The 20,661-nt window shown below is 38.4% G+C and overlaps 1 protein-coding gene across 13 annotated transcripts in view; it reads left to right on the top strand.

Moving 5' to 3' along the window:
• ANK2 (ankyrin 2) overlaps positions 1-20,661 on the top strand; it is a 722,246-nt gene that overhangs the window by 518,882 nt on the left and 182,703 nt on the right. For all 13 annotated transcript variants that reach the window (XM_047799241.1, XM_047799252.1, XM_047799247.1 and 10 more), the window contains 2 exons: positions 13,427-13,525; positions 16,278-16,376. In XM_047799241.1, the coding sequence (XP_047655197.1) occupies positions 13,427-13,525; positions 16,278-16,376 (198 nt within the window). The remainder of the gene's footprint in view (positions 1-13,426; positions 13,526-16,277; positions 16,377-20,661) is intronic.

Raw genomic sequence — 20,661 nt, 5'->3', positions numbered from 1 at the left:
GCAAAGAAGTCAGGAACTAGCAAATTCTAGAGTTCTAGCAAAACCACCTTCATGTATGTTGGAAAAACTGGCAATGAACTAGAAGCTAAAATCTTCAAGCAATCAGGACGGGTTCTAAAAGATACAGGCTGACGGCATCTGGAGGTTTGTATAAAAGGAGCAGGAAAGACAGTTTTGAAGAGCAATGAAAAGCTAGTGCACGAGCACCTTTCCATCAAGTTCACTGTTTAATGGGGTATGGGGGTAAATATTATCACTTAAGTAGACTTCAGGGAAGCAGTGGCTCTGGGTTTCATTTAGAACAGAAAGGCTAAGAGAAAAGATTTAATGTGCTAATAACCACATTCATGTGTTCAGGAGAATCTTGTCTAAGAGTTTCAGGAGATGGGAAAAGATCAGAGACAGAATAGAGGATAGCAAGGCATATAGGGGTTGCATTTGGAGGGGTGAGGATTGACCTGGTGACTGGCGCAACCAGAGATACAGGGTATGATAAGTTTAGCCCACAGGGTCCCAACAAGATAGTGATGGTGAGACCATGAGGGTGGTCTGGAGAAAGATCTAAGGTGGCGAGGAGTCTATTCAAGAGCCCATAGAGTTATGGAGCCTCACCTTGATTGCTGCTATAGAGAATGAATGGAGAGAAGATCTTGATCAAACATGCTTTCAGTACAGCTCTTCAGATATGCACCCCAGCCAAACATGGGTGTGCGAGATGAGCTACAGATGCCGTTCAAGCTTAGTCACTTTTCTGCTTGGTTGTTTGCTTTGTGCCATTAAAACCATACAGGCCCCTGCAGTAGCTAAGGTTTTGTTCACTCATAGTCTAACATTCTCTTTGTTGATTACTTTTTCTAAGCAGTCTATTTCCTCTCTTCCCCTTCCTTTCCTCTCCCTCCAACCCCTGTAAATTTCTCTTTCTCCGTGTGTGTGTGTGTGTGTGTGTGTGTGTGTGTGTGTGTGTATTGATGATTGTAAAGGAGTAACCACAAATCCTAGGATCTCTAGTTTAAGGCCTTCTTTTTTCTGGAATGAGGAGCAAGGGGATAAAAAGAAAACCTTGTTTTCAGATGATCACTCCTTCCGACACTTAGAAATGAAGGAAATAGATGCATAGAAAAAGTTCAGCAGTTCCATATTAAGAAGCAGTTGTCTGTTAAGATGGACGTAATCAGAGGCTACCTGTCTGTTATGAGCCGACAACACACATGCGTGTAACTTGGTGCAGGCAATTGATTTTAGTCCCATACTCAGTTTTTTCCCAGCCTTTGCCCTCAGAAATGAAAGGTCTCCAGGGTAGGATGAAAGAGTCCAAAATGCAGATGAGCAAAAGCTCATAAAGCATATCACCTTGGAGTAGATAATCCCTGGCTCTCCACCCCCTCCACTCCCCTCACGACCCTGCCCCCCCACAAAAAACTGCTGGCAAGAAGGAGAAGAAGAGTCCTTTGTGCAGGGTGGAGGGGGCAGTGGGATTAGTCTGAAATTAGACCCGGCACCTGAGTGGGTAGGCAGAATCATTGATGGGGTGAGAAAGGATGCTACTGCCCTTGGGAAGGAAGTTTATTAGAGAATCTGTGGTGTGATATTTCCCTTAAGTGCCCATGGGAGGCAGAGGAGGGGAGTAGGGAGAGAAAGATGCAAGTTACGAGGGAGTTGAGAATATATTTTCTCATCCAAAGCAACCACTAGATGTTTATCAAGAGATTTGTTATTCCCTTGAAATTCCTTGAAATTCCTCATTTTGACATGAAACTAAAGATGATCTCTAAGCCCTTTTATTAAAAAAAATTTTTTTTATCACCACACCATGGCATAGGAAAATGCCACAGCTGCAGCAATGCCAGATCCTTTACCCATTGCTCTGGGCCAGGGATCAAACTTGCACCTCCACAGTGACCTGTGCCTCTGCAGTTGGATTCTTAACCCACTGTGCCACCGTGGGAACTCCTGCAGCCCTTTTTAAGGATTCTTTTTATGATTTTTATGTTTCTAACAAAGGCACTAGATTCTTTTGCATCCACAGCTAACACACAGAAAGGAATGCAAGTCCCCCACACCGGGAATTTGAAACATTAACAGCACAGGAAAATTAAGAGGTTTAAAAAGGAAGGTCAACGAAGTATACCAATATAAATATGGTAAAAATTAAATTTAGGGAAAAGGGAGGTGAGCACTAACCTATATGAACCAGCTCACAAAGAATGATTTTAGAATTTAAGCTCAGTTTGTTTAGTGAATAGGGCATTTTGCTGAAGGAATAAGACCCAGGTTAGCACATAATTGGTTTCCAATTAATATTCAATAGATGAATAATTAAATAAACATCGACATTGAGCCAGTCACCTAAATTATTCTGAGTCTCCAATTATCCATTCATGAAATGGGAAATAATGACACCTATGATATAAATAATAGTTGCTTTATTGCATCCCTACTTTTATAAGCATGCTTTATTGCATGTTCATCACTGTGCTACATGTGTATGTAGTCTTCAAAACTTACTTCTCTACCTCGAAGGGAGACCACTTTGGGCTCAAATGACCTGTGAGAAAACCCATTGTGTTGTACACACTCATTCAGGAGATGAAATTATGGCTCTGACAGTTGCAGTTGGATAGAAGTTAATTAGCAAAAAGTTGGGATGACCACACTTGATGATTTCACTCAAACTAGAATAGCTGGGTGACAAAATTCTGGATAAGTGCTAACAAGTTTATTGCTTCCAAATTCATCAAAATTGCCATTATTTCTTTCAGACAATTTGTAATTCTGTGAGACAGAGTAAAGTTTCTAATACTTAGGAGGGTTCTAGTCATGTCTCCACAAGCCTCTATTCTGCTTTCTAAATGGAAAGACCCAAGTTTTATCAGGGTGTGTTTATAAACCATCTCTTGAGGCAGTATTTCTTATACTCGGAGAAGAAGACTTTTGGGGGATCTCTGAGACTACATCTGTATGCTTCAGTTTGAGAAATACTGCATGAAAATTCATGTTCCTTTAAAAGATCCCTTGAAATCAGTCAAGAATGCATCAATCAAGAATGCAAGAACAAGAAATTACTAGATGATATTTAATTAAATGTGATCATCCAGATGATCCAGATTGTACTTTTTTAAGATTGGAACTTAAATAAAAATATCAAATTAAAAAAAAAATTCTCAGACACTTCTGAGAGCCTTAGGAATACATCCAAGGATTCCAGACTGAGAAAAACCATTTTATCTATTTATTTTTTTTGAACTTAAAAAAAATTATTGGAATATAGTTGACTTACAATGTTACGTTAACTTCAGGTGTATGGCCAAGTGAATCAGTTATCCACATACGTATGTATGTTCTTTTTCATACTCTTTTCCCATATAGGCCACCCTAGAGTACTGAGTAGATTTCTCTGTGTTATACAGTAGGTCCTTGTTATTTATCTACTTTATATACAGTAGTGTATATATGCCAATCCCCACCTTCCAGCTTTTCCCTCCTCCCAACACTTCCCCTTTGGTAACCATAATTTCTATGCCTGTGGTCTTTTCCTGTTTTGCAAATAAGTTCACTTGTATCATTTTTTTTTTAGACTCCACATGTGTGATATTATATAATGTTTGTCTTTCTCTGTCTGACATACTTCACTTAGTATGCTAATCTTTTGGTCCATCCACATTGCTACAAATGGCAATATTTCATTCTTTTTATGACTAAGATTCCATTGTGTAAATATTTACCACATTTTCTTTATCCATTTATCTGTTGATGGACTGCTAGTTTGCTTCCATGTTTTGGCTATTGTAAATAGTGCTGCAATGAACATGAGGGTGCATGTATCCTTTTGAATTATGGTTTTGTTCAGATATATGCCCCGGAGTGGGATTGCTAGATCATATGGTAGTTCTATATTTAGTTTTTTAAGGAACCTCCATACTATTCTCCATAGTGGTTACACCAATTTACATTCCCATCAACAGGAGGGTTCCCAAGAAAAGCCACGTAAGATAAATGCTTCTCTCAGGGTATAATTTGCACTCCTATATGTTAACGTCACCCAGCTTCAGCCTCAGAGAGTGCACTTTCCCTGACTGTACTTCCAAGGGCTAGAGATGGACGTAGTTGTACCTGACTTGCCCATGTCCTCACTATGTTTACTGACAAAAGGTACAGTGAATGGATGAATGAGGCAAACTCCTTTTTACTGATACATGGTCCATTAGTGCATCCTTTGTAGGAACATTACTGAGTATCCTTCCTCTTATGTTAGGTATTGTGTTTGGTGAAGAGGTTACAAAGGTGAATAGATTTGACTTTTGTTCATGAGAAGGCTTGTTGGGAAGATAAACAGGAGACACAACACAATCAATTCTGAAAAGAACCCCATTTTGTGATTGTTCAGAGGATAAAGTGATGAAGCCAGGTTGTGTATCTTTGACAAACTTGAGGTTGATACCATGTGAATGCGGTTTGCAGGAATTGTTTTCTAAGGATGGAAAGCAGAGTGACAGCGTGGTACCTGCAAGACTCCTATAAGCCAGCTTTTGTTGTTTGATGGTTCCCTCCTCACTCCCCATATTCTTCTAGAGCCCAGCAAGTCAAATTTGGCTTATTTTTAATTAAAACCGGGGAAAAAAAGAGGGAGAAAATTAGAAGTCATTGTAAGTCTCTAATGACATTACTAGATTTTTGTACTTGGTTCCCGGTACACTGTTTGGTTTACAGTAAGTGTTCCAACGAGTTCTGCTAGGTGAATGCTGGATATTCAGTTATTATTACTTATTGCGTTTAAGCTTTGTCTAGTTTATATTAATTTAAAACTCCATACCCTGTTTTTATCCAAGTCTAATATGTTGTCCAAAACTGTTTCCTCGGTTGCACCTTGCAAGGAGGAAGACACAGCACATATTGGAATGGGCCATGGAACCTTTTTAGTTTTAATCTCCTTGTTTCCATCCCCTTGAGATCCCGCCACGCTCCCCTCTCTTGCTTCATTCGCACCCTTGGTGCCTAGAAGCACATCCATTTCATGTTGTCCCATTAGGGAGTTTTTCACCTTTCATTAAAAAAAAAAAAAATGGGTTGCTGGTTAATTCTGATACACACTCTTTCCCCTGCTTGCTAGTCTTGATAAATTCTATGTTAAAAGGAGAAGATCTAGAGTTCCCGCTGTGGCACAATGGGCTAAGAATCTGACTGTAGTGGCTTGGGTCGCTGCAGAGGCACAGGTTTGATCCCTGGCCAGATGCAGTGGTTAAGGATCCAGCCTTGCCACAGCTGTGGCGTAGGTTGTAGCTGCAGATTGGATTCAATCCCTGGCCCATTAAAAGAGAGAGAGAGAGAGAGAAGATTCATGTGTGGCCATTAAAAAAGAGAGAGAGAGAGAGAAGATTCATGTTCTTATTTTATTTTATTTTGGCTGCACCCATGGCATACAGAAGCTCCCAGGCCAGGGATTGAACCTGTGCCACAGAAGTGACAAAGCAGGATCCTTAACTGCCCAACCACCAGATCTGTGTTTTTTTAATGCCCTCATTTAAGATGACTTGATTGAATTAGGGAATGAATCAGTGATACATATACAAACACAAGGCTTAGTCTCATGAATATTTTCTTTAACTCTTCTGGAAATTATATTCTTATCATTTGTCATCTAAGAAACACAGAATTTTTTCCTGTAGCTTAAGGGATCAACCAATCTAACCCCTTTCCTCCATTTTTGCTTTAAACTAAAACTGGCTAAGCTTGGCATGAACATGATATTGTAACATTCTAGAATTCGTTATAGAATTCCTTTCTAATTTTGATACATTTAGATATTAATGTATCATGTCTAGAGGCCTAAAGGAAATAATTTTCTCCTTAAATACCAACCTATTATCAGAGGCTGAGATATTTTTATTCTAAAGAATATCAAATAGAGTTAAGGAGAAACTGAGGTCCAAAGAAAATGAAATAAGATTATAATGCAGGGTCCTCAGATTTTTTGTTTTTTATTTTCATTGTAGGAGTTAAGAATGAAGTTTCTGAGCTAGAATCACTAGGTAGTTCATAACCGATAATGTTCAATTTAGAGTTAAGTGAATCAATGCACTTAAAAGCTTATAACTTTGAGTTCCTACTATGGTCCAGTGGGTTAATTACGAATACAACCGGAGCAGCTAGGATTTGATCCCTTGCCCGGGAACTTCCATGTGCCATGGGTGCAGCCAAAACAAAACAAAAAACAAACAAAAAGCTAGAACCAAGCATGACACATGAGAATAAATTCTAATGTATTAGTTATTATGTAAATAATTTGCTGGTGACTTTTAAATTTAATGTTTAAATCTCTTTAAACCCTGACTATTTAATGAATAACTCATCATTTTCTTTCTTTGAGCTTCATGTTAATCAGATGTTTTGCCTTGGTGCCTGTATTTAGTACCTATAAGTATTTAGTGCCTCTAAGTATTAAAGAAATAATTTATTTATCATTTCTCTCTAAATTAACTTAAAGAAATGAGACCATGTGAAAATGACATTTAAGTTGGAAGAACTAAAACTCAGTAATAGGAGTTCCCACTGTGGCTCAGCAGGTTAAGAACCCAACATAGTCTTCCTTAGGATGCAGGTTCCATCCCTGGCCTTGCATAGTGGGTTAAGGATCTAGCAATGCCCCAAGCTGCGGCATAGGTCGCAGATGCAGCTTGGAACCCGTGTTACTGTGGCCGTGGTGTAGGTCAGCAGCTGCAGCTCTGATTTGACCCCTAGCCTGGGAACCTCCATATGGGACAGGTGTGGCCCAAGGAAGGAAGGAAGGAAAGAGAGAGACAGGAAGGAAGGGAGGGAGGGAGGAAGGAAGGAAGGAAAAGGAAGGAAGGAGAGAGGGAAAAAGAGAGAGAAGGAAGGAAGGAAGAAAAGAAAGAAAGAAAAACTCAGAAGTAAAATAGCTCTTTGAATTATTGATAGAATGACTACTTATGGACCAGGTACCCATTTGCTTTTTAGCTCAAAATACTGTTAAAAATAATAATTTCTGCATAAATTAATAATTTTACACGTGCAGATAAACATTATTTTTTGGACTCAAAAATACTCAATTCGGGAGTTCCCATCGTGGCTCAGTGGTTAATGAATCCGACTAGGAACCATGAGGTGGTGGGTTCGATCCCTGGGTTAAGGATCTGGCGTTGCCATGAGCTGTGGTGTAGGTTGCAGACGCGGCTCAGATCCCGCATTGCTGTGGCTCTTGTGTAGGCCGGTGGCTACAGCTCCGATTCCTGGGAACCTCCATATGCCAAGGAGGTGGCCCAAGAAATGGCAAAAAGACAAAAAAAAAAAAAAAAACCTCAATTCAAGAGAGGTTTGGAGATACTAATTAGAATCAGCAACCATGTTAATCAAAGTGTAATTCCTGTCCATAAATCCTACCCCGATGAAAGCAATACATCAAACTAAGTGAGACTAGTACCTGGCATAGTGCTGTTTTGAGATACAAAAGAACTGGCAATTTTTTACACTAAAGTATTGGTGATACAGCACATACACACACGCACACGTAGATTGTGACTCTGCTATTATTAAAAATGAAACTAAACAAGACAAAAACCAAAAAAAGTAAAACATAGAGCGGAATGACATGTTACTTAGTTACAATGAGTACTGAGTTTACTCTGTGCTTCTTGTAAATTAGTGAAAAAAAGACAAACATTGAATTATGCACTTTTCCTAAATTAACAATTAGTGAAAACAAGCATAGAAGCTCTTCCTATTACTAAACTTTTTCCTGTTATTGAACTCAACCATAATTTATCAAAAGAACCCATATAAAGTCGACACAAAGACATAAATATTGCTCAAATGGACTTTTCTTATATCCACCTTATGTACAAACCAAATTGTAGTGACATTTCATGATTCATTGAAACCATTTCTATAGGGACTAGAGAGACCCTGCCCCAGGTATACTGCTTTTTTTTTTTTAACTTTAGAATCATAATTTTACCCAGGTATATTGCTTTTGATATCACTGAATCTATCCTGATATAAATCTAGGAGGATGAATAGTTTACTGTTAAACTAATAATTAGTTTCTGTTAAATAGGGGTTTGTCTCTGAAGACTCTTTGACCAGAACTCAGTAAGCTCATAATAAGTGTTTTAGTAAATACAGAAACTGACAGTATCTTATGTTTTGATATAAAAAAGGACCCAGGTGCCTCAAACCCTGTATGTATGAGAGGCACTCCTGGGAAAGTACTAGGCTCTGCCTTGAATCTGAACCCAAATATAAAAGGTCTGACCAGTTCTGCACATCTGCCTCCTTTCCATCCCATGCCCTACAAGGAGAAAAATATCTAATAACAAAGCATCCTTTGGAATGTGGGCCAGTGTGGCTAATTGACTGTGCTAAGCTAGAGTGTTAGTGTAGCTCCTGTGGGAAATTTGATTTTTTAGAAACATGTCCCGAGGGACTCACCAAAATGGGTTAACTGCAAATACATTCTCAGAGAGGTTGCTGAGTTGTACTTTTGAAAAGGTTTATCTATCACCTTCCATTTTCAACATGATTAATTTGTATGTCAGCTCATATTCACAAGCTAGAACATTCTGGTTTTAGACCAGTTGATGCTGAGTTGCTTTTTCTGATGACAATTATCCAACATATTTGACTGATAATTAAATATATTTCTGGTTAGAAATTCTAACCAAATAGAGGCAAGCATAAAGAAAGTTGTTTGGCTTCTGTTTCCTGCAGCTGAAGGACATTAGTGCAATATGATAGCAGTCCCAATTTGTATTTTTAAAGAAGGCAGTTTAAGAATTTATAGCATTTAAAATAAGAATTTCACCTATTATCATCTGTATCTTTATAATCACTCTGGTTTCAGTAGCATTAGTGTGATAGAAATCCTGGGAGTTCCTGTTGTGGCTCAGTGGTTAATGAACCTAACTAGTATCCAGGAGGATGCGAGTTTCGCTCCCTGGCCTTGGTCAGTGGGTTAAGGATCAGGCATTTCCGTGAGCTCTGGTGTAGGTTGCAGATGAGGCTTGGATTCCAAGTTGCTGTGGCTGTGGTGTAGGCCGTCAGCTATAGCTCCATTTCGACCCCTAGCTTGGGAACCTCCATATGCCATGAGTGTGGCCCTAAAAAGACAAAAGACCAAAAAAAAAAAAAAAGAAAGAAATCCTGAAGACACATGTACATCCTGAATTCGATTTACATACTATATACAATTTAGTTTCTGAACTAGTCCTCATATAAAAACTTTTAGTCATATTCTTGTTTTTATTTTTTTAATCAAATGCAACTATATTACAGTGATATGTAGTGGCATATTTGTCCCCTCCCCAAAAGGTACTTTGTTCTCAGAAAAATTCTAACAAACCCTGAGTCTTGTAGTTAATTGCAAAGAAAACAGACCAATTATTGATGAAATGTTTTATCCGTTCTATGGATTTAAATGTTTTCTGTTTATTTTTTGTGTAGGTGAAAATGGAGTTGGCTAAATTTTGAATTCGTGAAAAGAAAACACTCTGTGGAGTAAACTAAAGATAAATAATTTGGCATTGGAGTCCTCCTTAGGATAACATTCTCCTGAAAGTATTTCATTTAAATATGTATTTGAACTTGCTACATTTTGGGATTGTGTCAACTATATTCTATTTGAGATGGTGTCTTGTTAACTTCATTTGTTAAAAGTTTTTGTCAATATTTATTGAAACATGAGCATAGAAAGTCTAGAGTTCTAGTAGTCTGGTCTACAGCAACCTAAAGGTTTCAGCTGAGCTGATACTGTAGCGTGAAAGAGGACTGACTCTCTCCCAGAGGGAGGATTGAGGAGACTGTGCTAAGTACTCTAACCCCCAGAAAGGTGTACTCATGGGATCAAAGAAAAATTTACACCTTTAAAAAATTTTAATCCTCAAACTTATTTTATTACATGTTTTATTTTTTTGCCGCACCCATGGCATACAGGAGTTCCCAAGCCAGGGATCGAACCTGTGCCACATCAGTGACCAGAGCCACAGCAGTGACAACACTGGTTCATTAACTCGCTGCGCCACAAGGGAACGCCAAACCTTTCTATTTTAAATTTGTAGAAAGTTGCATTGAGAATGCTCTGCTGAGATCATTTTCAAGCCAGTCAAGAGCGCCCATTTTAAGTAATGAAGGACAGATGATTTGTTAATAATGCTTGACTCTTTATTAAAAATGGAAACCAGATTCCCTGTAGATTTATCCTACATGCTGCTCATGTTATAAAATTTCAAAGATAAATCAAGACCAGATTCAGGCTGGTATACCTGAGAATAATGGGCCGTTGGGGAGCCATTTTTTTTCCAAGTCAATTGGCCTGGGGTTTGGGAAATGGATGCTGCAAAAAAGCTCTGATATATTTATTTGCTGATGTGCATAGTGAAATATTTCTGTGACAGAATGGGGAGACATGATCCTGGGGACCATTAAAGAACTAGAAGAGAAGTCATGCGAAAATAGTGAAGACAGGCTTTTTTCTTCTCTTTCTTTTACTCCTCATTCTTCATGTGATTGCAGCTCCGAAGCCATGGACTTAGTTCAGGAAGGTCTGATCTGTGTGGGGTGGTTAAAGGGCTCTAGAGAACTTAAGGTGGGAAACGCTCCATGTTCCCTCAACTGGCAATTTTAATTTACAGATTAAACTTTTCTTTTTAGGTTAAACAAAAATTGAGAGTTCCCATAGTGACACAGCAGAAATGAATCCAACTAGGAGCCATGAGGTTGTGGGTTCAATCCCTGGCCTTGCTCAGTGGGTTAAGGATCTGGCGTGCCGTGAGCTGTGGTGTAGGTTGCAGGTGTGGTTCAGATCTCGCATTGCTGTGGCTATGGCATAGGCCAGCAGCTATAGCTCTGATTAGACCCCTAGCCTGGGAACCTCCATATGCCACGGGTGCAGCCCTAAAAAAGATAATAGATAGAGAGAGATAAAAATTGACATCAGATACTTTCTAAAAAGTAATTGTGATCCAATGGGAACATTCTAATGGAGTGTGAAAGTTATCAGAAATGAGCTCTTTTTTTTTTTAGCTTAATGGAATAGAATTAGAAGAGCAAGTAAAATTAGGAACTTTATAGAAAATGGATCAACACAGATAGTCATACGTGGACAGATTCTGTTCTTTGAACAAGACATCTGTATGCTTCTCAGGTCAGAACTTACTGAATTCTGTGCCATCAGGTTTTAGAAAGAAGATAACACTTCCTGGACAAAATAAATCCAGTTGTTCCTCGGGCAGGCCTCTAGCACCTGGAAAAAGTATCTCCAACCCATGTGTCTCTGTTCCCTTCGGACCAAAATCCTGAAAAATAGAAAGCTTATTAATTCTAGGGACTGCTCAGTCTTTGTCTCTCAAATACATCATTTTGATTATTTACAAATATAGTCTTTACTAAAAGATTGCCTCCGTGCGCTCTTGATTCATTCTTTCCTCCAACAACATTTGTGGAGCAGCCACTATGAATCAGGCTTGGGCTGGGAAGCAGAGAAAGCACTGGACTAGAGGGTCACCAATGTCCTTTCAACTCTCAGGTTCTGAAATTTCTGATTGAAGGCAGAGGTAGGAACTGGGGAAAGGAAAGGCATCGTCTTAAAGAAACATCTCAAAATGCAAACTTCATTAAATGTTAGTTTGCTAGTCCATTTAGACAGTTCCCAATGACTGGAACATTTGATTCTTCCTGGCTCAAAGAATGGATGGATCCATTCTCCAGAAACAGCTTAAGTAATGGCTCATGACACAGAGTAAAAGATTCTTTCCTATAAAGCAATAAATGTAATGTTGAAGTTAAAGGCTCTTGAATATCATCAGGCTTGATTAGCACCTTAAAAACTCCTTGTCTATGGACATCTTGCTTTCCCTTATCAGTTAGAATGAGTTTACTGTCTGTCCATTTAAATTAAATACTTCCTGTTGTCAAAGAGACTGGGTGTTGAGTCATCAGCCAAGAAAACAGCTTTAGAAAGTATTGCTTTCTTGGTCTAGTAAAGGGAGTGCAAATTAACTTTTGTTGTTGTTCCATCTCTCTACAGTCAGCACCATTAACATCATTTGCATACTGGTAGAATCCAGAGGTCATAAAACTCCATCTCTTTCAAATTTCTATCAGATTGTTGATTCATTTCTTAAATTTTAAAGAATTTCAAAAGTGATTGAATTCTTTTTTTTTTCTTGTCTTTTTGTCTTTTTTTTTTTTTGTCTTTTAGGGCCTCACCAGCAGCATACAGAGGTTCCCAGGTTAGGGATCAAATCCAAGCTGTAGCCGCGGGCCTATGCCAGAGCCACAGCAATGTGGGATCCGAGCTGAGCTGCATATGCGACCTACTTCACAGCTCAAAGGCAATGCTGGATCCTTAACCCAGATTGAATCCACAACCTCATGGCTCCTAGTCAGGTTCAGTAACCACTGAGCCATGACAGAAACTCCAAAAGTGATTTAATTCTTACTATTTTGTGCTGGTAACTATATAGAAACCATGATATGAATGTATTAATTGTACAACTGCCTTGGCTATTCGAAGTTAAATATTGGCAGAAAAACCAGAACCATGTTTTGCAAGGAAGTAAATATTACCTTATTTATGAGTCAAATATTAAAGCCTGAATACTTTTAATAAGTAAATCATTAAGTATAAGATGTACATTGACCACAAACAGGAAATTTGCTGGATAGCAATTTGTATTTGTATTTGACAGTTATATGTGTCACAAGATCTACTTTCAAACTTTATGTCAGTATAGTATGTGTAGATATTATATTTAGTGAAATTTTCAGGGAGTTTTTTCAGTGTGGTGGTGAGTAATTTTTCAGGAATTGAGATAGATGGGAACCAGATATTACAGCACTATCAGAGATTATAAGAAAAATTTTTTAATTTTTGAAAAAAAAGCCCCTCAAAATAAATTAGTGACTTAGTGCTAAATATTTTTTAAGTTTACTGTTGCCATTACAAACTCATGTTATCTTAGAAATTGTCCTGCAAAACTTTAGTACCTTTTTATAAAAAGGATATTTCTCTTCCACTTGTTATAAAGTGAGAGGATTTATTTAAAAGCGCTTCATGTTCTAGAAACTGGACAGAATTTTACTTCTGGCTGGCACAAGAAATGATACAGAGTTGCTCTTTTTTTTTTTTTTTTCCTCTCATTGGAAAAGTACGTAGGTATTTCTTAGTCTAAAAAGAATTTTGTTGAAATGAAGCTGTCAGATCCTCATCTCTAACATTTTCCTCTTTGCCTCTCTGAATCAAAACCGCTAGAAATTAATCTCTCTGAAATGAAAAGTTTCAAGTTAATGCACCAAGAAAGAGGAAATGAAGGGATCAGGGTCTGTCTGTCCTCTGGGTTTTGTGTTTGAGGAAGATCAGCAATTCTCTGTCTCATCATTTCTCTGCTTCTGAAACCTTGTTTGCTTCTCCTCTCAGAATGGACTCAACGCTCTCCATCTGGCTGCCAAGGAGGGCCACGTGGGGCTGGTCCAGGAGCTGCTGGGAAGAGGGTCCTCTGTGGATTCTGCTACGAAGGTAATGTTCATGCTGGTAGGGTTTATTTTCTTGGAAAAGAGGAAATGTTTTTAAGCTTCTTTCCCTTGCTTCTGCATTGCAAAACTTTGCTGGAACACCAAGATTCTTAGCAACACGGAACTGAAATGAAACCCTGTCCATCAAACTTTTCAATGTGTGAATTATTTCCATTTGAGGCTTATAGGAGCCTGAAGAATTCTGTATCTCTGTTTTCTCGTATTTTGTCTTTTTCATTTGATTCACGTAGAGACTAGATTAACATAATCCTTTGTAGACAGAAACACCTATTTTCCCAAGGGTAATTCATTTTTTTAAAATAAATCCATGCAGTAAACTTCTCAACAGAAATTTCCATGCTGTAATTGAGTTGTTACATCTTTTAATGCAGTCATTTAACTTGGTAAGAGAATATATAGATCTTTTATATGCTAATGGAAAAGAGGTTTTGGGGTCATGGATTGAATTATTAGCATATGATTTTGTCACTGTAATGTGTGTTTGTAAACAAATTGGGCTCATTTTGAAAGAAATGCATAAGATGCTTGGTACATTAGAAGTTGTTGCTTCCTTTTTTTGTTTGTTTGTTTGTTTTTTTGCTAAAATATATTTGAACTTTGTCTTTGGGGAATCATTTCAGAAACAATAGATATTTTTAAAATGTCACCAGTGGTGACAAACCTTGTCTTTAGAAGGTGAAATTTTAATTTGGAAAAAAACAGTACCCAGTCAAAATCAAGCCTCTTACCTGGGCTATAGTGTGATAATTTGCTTGTGGGAGATGCAGAAGGAGGCAGCAGGAACTCTGAGCTCCAGCTGAGGCACTAGCTTAATCAGGGACAGAGAAAAAGAGTGCTGGAATGAATTAGAAATATGGCCAGTTCACCCAGATTTCCAGTAGCTCATGCATGTTTGCCAAAATGTAGGCAACTCTGCTTACCTTACAGTATGCAGCAGTTCTAGCGGAAATCAGAAAACAAAACAAACAAATGAAAACCTCTTTGGCAACTTCAGTGAAGTTAAAATACGCAAGAATTTTTTTACTTTAAACACAAAGAGAGAATAAACATTTTTATTAACCTTTCACCTGACATCAAATAAATGTTAAATCTGTGCAGTTGAATGTATATCAAATTACTTGCTTCTTCTGAGTTACCCATACAACTTATATGTACTTATTAAACAACTACTTTTTCTTGCTTAAGTGTTTATTGGCTATCATTTTTTCCTGTCCTTTAAACGCTATAGATGTTTTAAAATATAGGTTCACCTTTTTGGGGGCGGAGGGACTATGCCTATGGCATGTGGAAGTTCCTTGGCCTGAAATCAAACGTGTACCACAGCAGTGACTAAGCAACAGCAGTGACCATACCAGATCCTTAACCCACTGAGCCATCTGGAAACTCCTATAGGTTCACTTTTAATCACAGATTATAAGTGTAGAATTTTAGATCCAGAAATCTCATTAAAGCTTCTCACTTAAAGAGGAGGCAATTGGAGTTCTCGTCGTGGCTCAGTGGTTAACGAATCCGACTAGGAACCATGAGGTTGCGGGTTCGGTCCCTGCCCTTGCTCAGTGGGTTAAGGATCCGGCGTTGCCGTGAGCTGTGGTGTAGGTCGCAGATGCGGCTCGGATCCGGCGTTGCTGTGGCTCTGGCGTAGGCTGGCGGCTACAGCTCCGATTAGACCCCTGGCCTGGGAACTTCCATATGCCGAGGGAGCGGCCCAAGAAATGGCAAAAAGACAAAAAAAAAAAAAAAAGGAGGCAACTGAGCCTTCAAAATAGTATGTGAGTAGCCCATAGTGAGTTTGTGGCAAAAAGAGAACTAGTGTTCAAAATTTACAGCTTTGAATGTACAGATTTATTTTTTTATTTTTTCCATCTATTTTAGCCACATAATAGGCACCTTTTAATCTCTTAGCCTATGTTTTCTTTTCATGATAGATTTAAATTATTTTCATTTTTGTTTGGTACTGTAGGTAGTAAATTTTGATGTAGCAAATGGTAGAATATATTTGGAGCGTTGTATAAGTGATGTAAAATTTACTATTTTATTCCCCAAATATTTTGAACAGCCATGTGTTCTAATGACGAGAAATAGAACTATGAATTGTCAGTTTCTCTACCACTTAAAATTCCTAAGTTTCTCTGCAAGGTGAACTAAATTCAATGGTTCAGATAAACATTGTTTTGTTTTCATTTGTTTTTTCTTTTTTAGGGGATATTCCTATGGCATATGCAAATTCCCAGGCTAGGGGTCAATTGGAGCTGCAGCTGCCAGCCTATGCCACAGCCACAGCAAGGCGGGATCTGAGCTGCATCTGCAACCTACACCACGACTCACGGCAATGCCGGATCCTTAACTCACTGAGTGAGGCCAGGGATCAAACCCGCGTCCTCATGGATACTAACTAGTTGGGTTCGTGACAGTATAAGGTGAAGGGTAATATTGTCACATATACACACATGCATACAGGCACACCCCCCCCAAATTATTCGCTTCTGCAAGAACCCAGTTCTTCCATGTTCTTAACACTAAAACAAAAGTGTGGAGCACGTAGAAGGAAGATCCTGTACGGGATGGCCAATGTTTTGATGGTAAAAATGACCTTCTCTCAAGGTGGGCTGCTATCTTGATAGAATGACAAGTTTTAACCACTTAAAGTCATCAGCAAAATTGATAATGCCTGTGCATTTTGACTTCGACAAAATCTGGAAGCCTCTAACACTTTCTGCTTTGTTTCTCCAAAACAGAAAGGAAATACTGCTCTTCACATCGCGTCCTTGGCTGGACAAGCAGAAGTTGTCAAAGTCCTTGTTAAGGAAGGAGCCAATATTAACGCACAGTCTCAGGTATGACGTTCCGATCTTCTCTGATGTAAATGAATGTACATTGGATCAGTTCGTGAAATGGGTTTAATGACTTTAGCCAGCTCTCAAGAAGATAAATTTACTATAAACACTCTGATTTATTTCAGCCAAGTTTTTTTATTAACTCAGCTGTACGGTTTTTAGTTTCTTGACGTATTATGATCGTTCTCTGAATTAACTGAACATTTGACAAGCGCCCAGTCTATCATTGTCTTTAAGTGCATTAAAAAAGAATCTATAGTGTTTTTTTTCTAGAAAGACAGTGACATCTGTGAAAGATGAATTATTCACGTAAGTTGTGTTGCTCTGTAAAAGCCTTTTCTCTCCTTAAATTTTAAAAATTCTCAAAAGATTAATATTCCAGTGGGAAATCTGCTATATAAGTGGGAATCACACTATTTTTGGATACTTCACATGTCAAATGTGGGCTTTCCAAACGCCTAAGGGAAGCAGTGGGCTTTCTGATCTCCTAAGGAAGTAGGAAAGGCAGGAAAATTCAAGATCCACAGCCTTATGTGGCACATAACAACAATTATATAGGACAGGAAATGATATTCTTAAAAAGGAAATTAAGAACAATTGTAAAAGAGTAACCAAAATACGTCATACTATAAACTCGATCCCTATTTCCTTTTCTGCTTGAAAGGGAAAGAAAATACTGCTTTGCCCAAAGCTTTCTTCTTGGTATCTATCATGTATTTATGCAGAAATTGAAGTGCATATCTTTATAATCAAATCCATTCCTTCTGTCTGTTTTTGAAAGTTTTTAGCCTTTCTAATAACATAGGCCTCACCATGGTGGCTGTTGGCAAAATAAACCGTTTCTTCTCTATCCGTTCCTTGGGATAACCTCACCAGCATGCCTTTGAAGGCCTTTATATAGGAATAACTATTACCTATTCTGTTTACTCGTTCATCGTGCAGATATGGCTCTAGTTGTATAAACGGCTTAAGTTCTAGATCCATAAAACACGATGGGAAAATTTAGACTCACCCTCTTCTCTTTAACCTTAACTGTAGGGAAGAATTTGTTGAAAATTATGACAGACGAGACATTATCCATTTTTATCTCTATAATATCATACTGTTTTAAATAACTACATTTCCCCCTTACAACCCAAAGTTTTAGTTAAATGCACATCCATGTTTTAACACTATTGAGAATAGGCCATATTTTAAAATCTTTATTAAATGAAAAAAACTTGATTGGGGGAGTTCCCATCGTGGCGCAGTGGAAACGAATCCAACTAGGAACCAGGAGGTTGCGGGTTCGATCCCTGGCTTTGCTCAGTGGGTTAAGGATCCGGTGTTGCTGTGGCTGTGGAGAAGGCTGGCAGCTGTAGCTCCGATTGGACCTCTAACCTGGGAACCTCCATATACCTTGGGCACGGCCCTAAAGAGAAAAAAAAACAAAAAAAAAACTTGACTGGTATCATCTGTAAAGAACTTGTGTATATTCTTTGAAATATGTTGAGATCTTAGGCTTAGAGACATAGGACACTTCAAAATTGACTGCTTCAAAGGAAGGGATAAAAACTTTTCTTCATAGGTAGAGAACATCTTTTTTCTCTAGAGCAAAGTTTCTTCAGCTTTAGCCTATCACCTTCAGGGCTTGTTAAAACTTGTTTCTGAGCTCCACTTTAGAGTTTCTCATTTAGTTCTGGCGAGGGGCCTGGGAATTTCCATTCCTCACAAGTTTTCAGGTAATGCTGATGCTGCTGGTCCCGGGACCGTGTTTTTCTGGTTGTGAGAACCAGAAAAAGGGCATAGGAATCCCAGATGCACAACATAAATAACTGCTTTAGAGGATGTAAGAGAAAACTGGGTGTAAAAATTGCAGTAAGGTTGTCTAAATATAGGTTCCACTGCATGCATGAATCAGTAGCGTGGATACTTTAAAAAGCATGGAAATGAAAGCCTTCCATTGCCTGTAGAAGGTTCCTTTTGATGGGAGGTTCACGTATATGTTGGCGCTATTCGTATCTATAAAAAGGACTTGGTTGCTTTCCTCAAAATGACTGGTCGAACATAGTCATTTCATAAAAGCTGACAGGTGGCAAATGCTGCAAGGTAAGAAGTTGTTAAAAGTTTTATCAGTTATTATGCTGTGTTTATTCAACATGTATATGCCTTGGAGGCTTTTCAAGGAGAGCAAGCTAAAGTTATTTAGTCAATAATTTGCTTTCCAGGGTCAGTAAGGGCTGTTGTTTATAGTCACAATCATGCCAGATTGTAACAGACCTTACAGAAAGATTTGTATTAGTGTTAGATTAAAATCTTTATGTGTAGTGTATTCAATTAGCTCGATTTAGATTTATATCGTCAGGCATCCTGACAGATGGCTTCACCCTAATTTTCATATTGTGAGAAAGTTTTAGAGTGAGAAAAATTCGTAATTAAAATGTATGGTGTTTTTCTAACTGACTGAGTCCCTTGATAAGATCTGTAACATTTTTGGCTGTATTAAATTTTGGTAGCCATCATTACCAGTTAACAACATGAACATGTGCTGGTGCTGCCAAGAAAATCAGGCCTGAGAAATCTCCCCTCTTCAATTTTCTCCACAAATATGTGTCTTCTTATTCCTCATATAAGAATATTTTTTTCTAGATCTTTATTATAGTCTCCAATAAAATCATTAAAATCAGAACAGCCACTGTAATAGAACAAAGTAACTTAAAATAGGTATTTGGCTTTTGATTTTACAAAGAAAACTGGCTTATGTTATACATGTTTTACCACAGCTTGAAAAAAAAAAAGCAAGCTGGATCCTAGAATAGGTGATATCTCTGTGCTGCTAAAGGAAATGTTGGGGAGTTCTCGTGATGGCTCAGTGGTAATGAACACTATTCGTTTCCATGAGGATGCAGGTTTGATCCCTCGCCCCTGCTCAGTAGGTTAAGGATCCAGTGTTGCCATGAGCTGGCTTGTAGGTCATAGACATGACTTGGATCCTGCATTGCAGTGGCTGTGGTATAAGCTGGCAGTGGTGTAGGCTGGCAGTGGCAGCTTTGATTCGACCTCTAGCTGGGAACTTCCATATGCCACAAGTGTGGCCCTAAAAAGATGAAAAAAGGAAGAAAAAGAAATTCTGGAACACGGGGAGGGTAGAACTTATTGTCAACTGCAGCTCTCTGTCTTCTACCTTATTCAATGGAGTCTGTGCCATTTGAGTCTCCTGATGGTTATATGCAGAGGAGAATGTGATTTCATATAAGAAAGGATGGGCTTGAAGCTTCCTGAGACTCTTTTAGAAGTGTGTTTCCAGAGAGCTGAGTCTGGATTGGAATAGATGCCAAAAGCCGAAGAACTACAGTCCAATTGGAATATCTTGCATCTAGACTCTTAATTTTAATAAGTGTTTTCATGTGTTGTTTCATCTCACTTTATCCTTGTAATGGTGTGAATCAGCAATGATTATTCTCATTTTGGATATGGGGAAAATCGAGGCACAAATAGGAAAACCAAGGTCTTATAACACATGAGTGTTGGAGCCACAAACCCATGGCCATTTGGTCTGGACCCTTTTCTTAGGACAATCCTGAGCATACTTCACTGTTCCCCATGTAGCTGTCTCTGCACCTTCTGTCTCCTCTAGGGAGGCCCAAGACCCTACTTACCTCCCACAAGAGTCAGGTCCATGGCTTCAATGCCATCCATTCTCTCCTGGTCTGGTCACTCAGATGCTGGGAATACTAAAAGCATTCCACAAACGCTTAGGCAATTACCATGTGAGACGATTCATGAGCACCATACCCCTTAACCGGAGTGTTCTTTTACCAAACAGTTTTTAAGACGTGGAAGACTTTATATTTTCTTAAATATGGTTTGTGATCGTTTTGGTTTATGTTTCTTATCTATGACCACACTGTTCTACCTTTTTCTGGGAATTTCTTATGTTTTCAGTCCTTTTATGAGGACTTTGGGAGCACTGTATTTTTCTTTCGCTTTTATTTTAAGGCTAAGTGAGTCCAAATATGATATTCTGACTTGGTATTCTTGATACATATTTTACTGAATTTACTTCTGTTTTCCTTGAATCCTTTGGCCTATTTTACGCCTACCATTCTTTGTTCTTTCAATCCTGGAAGTTTCATTCCAGAAGAAGTCTTTCCTATTGGTAACACACACATGATTAGGCCATTGTTTTATTAGCTTCCAGATGTTCAGACCATGGCCATTAATTGCAAGTTCAAGACTACATGACCATTGGTTATACCTCCAGAAATTTAGGGGTGCATATATCCACTATATGCAATGATAAATG

This window comes from Phacochoerus africanus, chromosome 10 (assembly GCF_016906955.1).
Source record: "Phacochoerus africanus isolate WHEZ1 chromosome 10, ROS_Pafr_v1, whole genome shotgun sequence".
Classification (NCBI taxonomy): Eukaryota; Metazoa; Chordata; class Mammalia; order Artiodactyla; family Suidae; genus Phacochoerus; species Phacochoerus africanus.
Note: the sequence above shows the minus strand (reverse complement) of the source record. Positions and strands in the feature narration are given on the sequence as shown.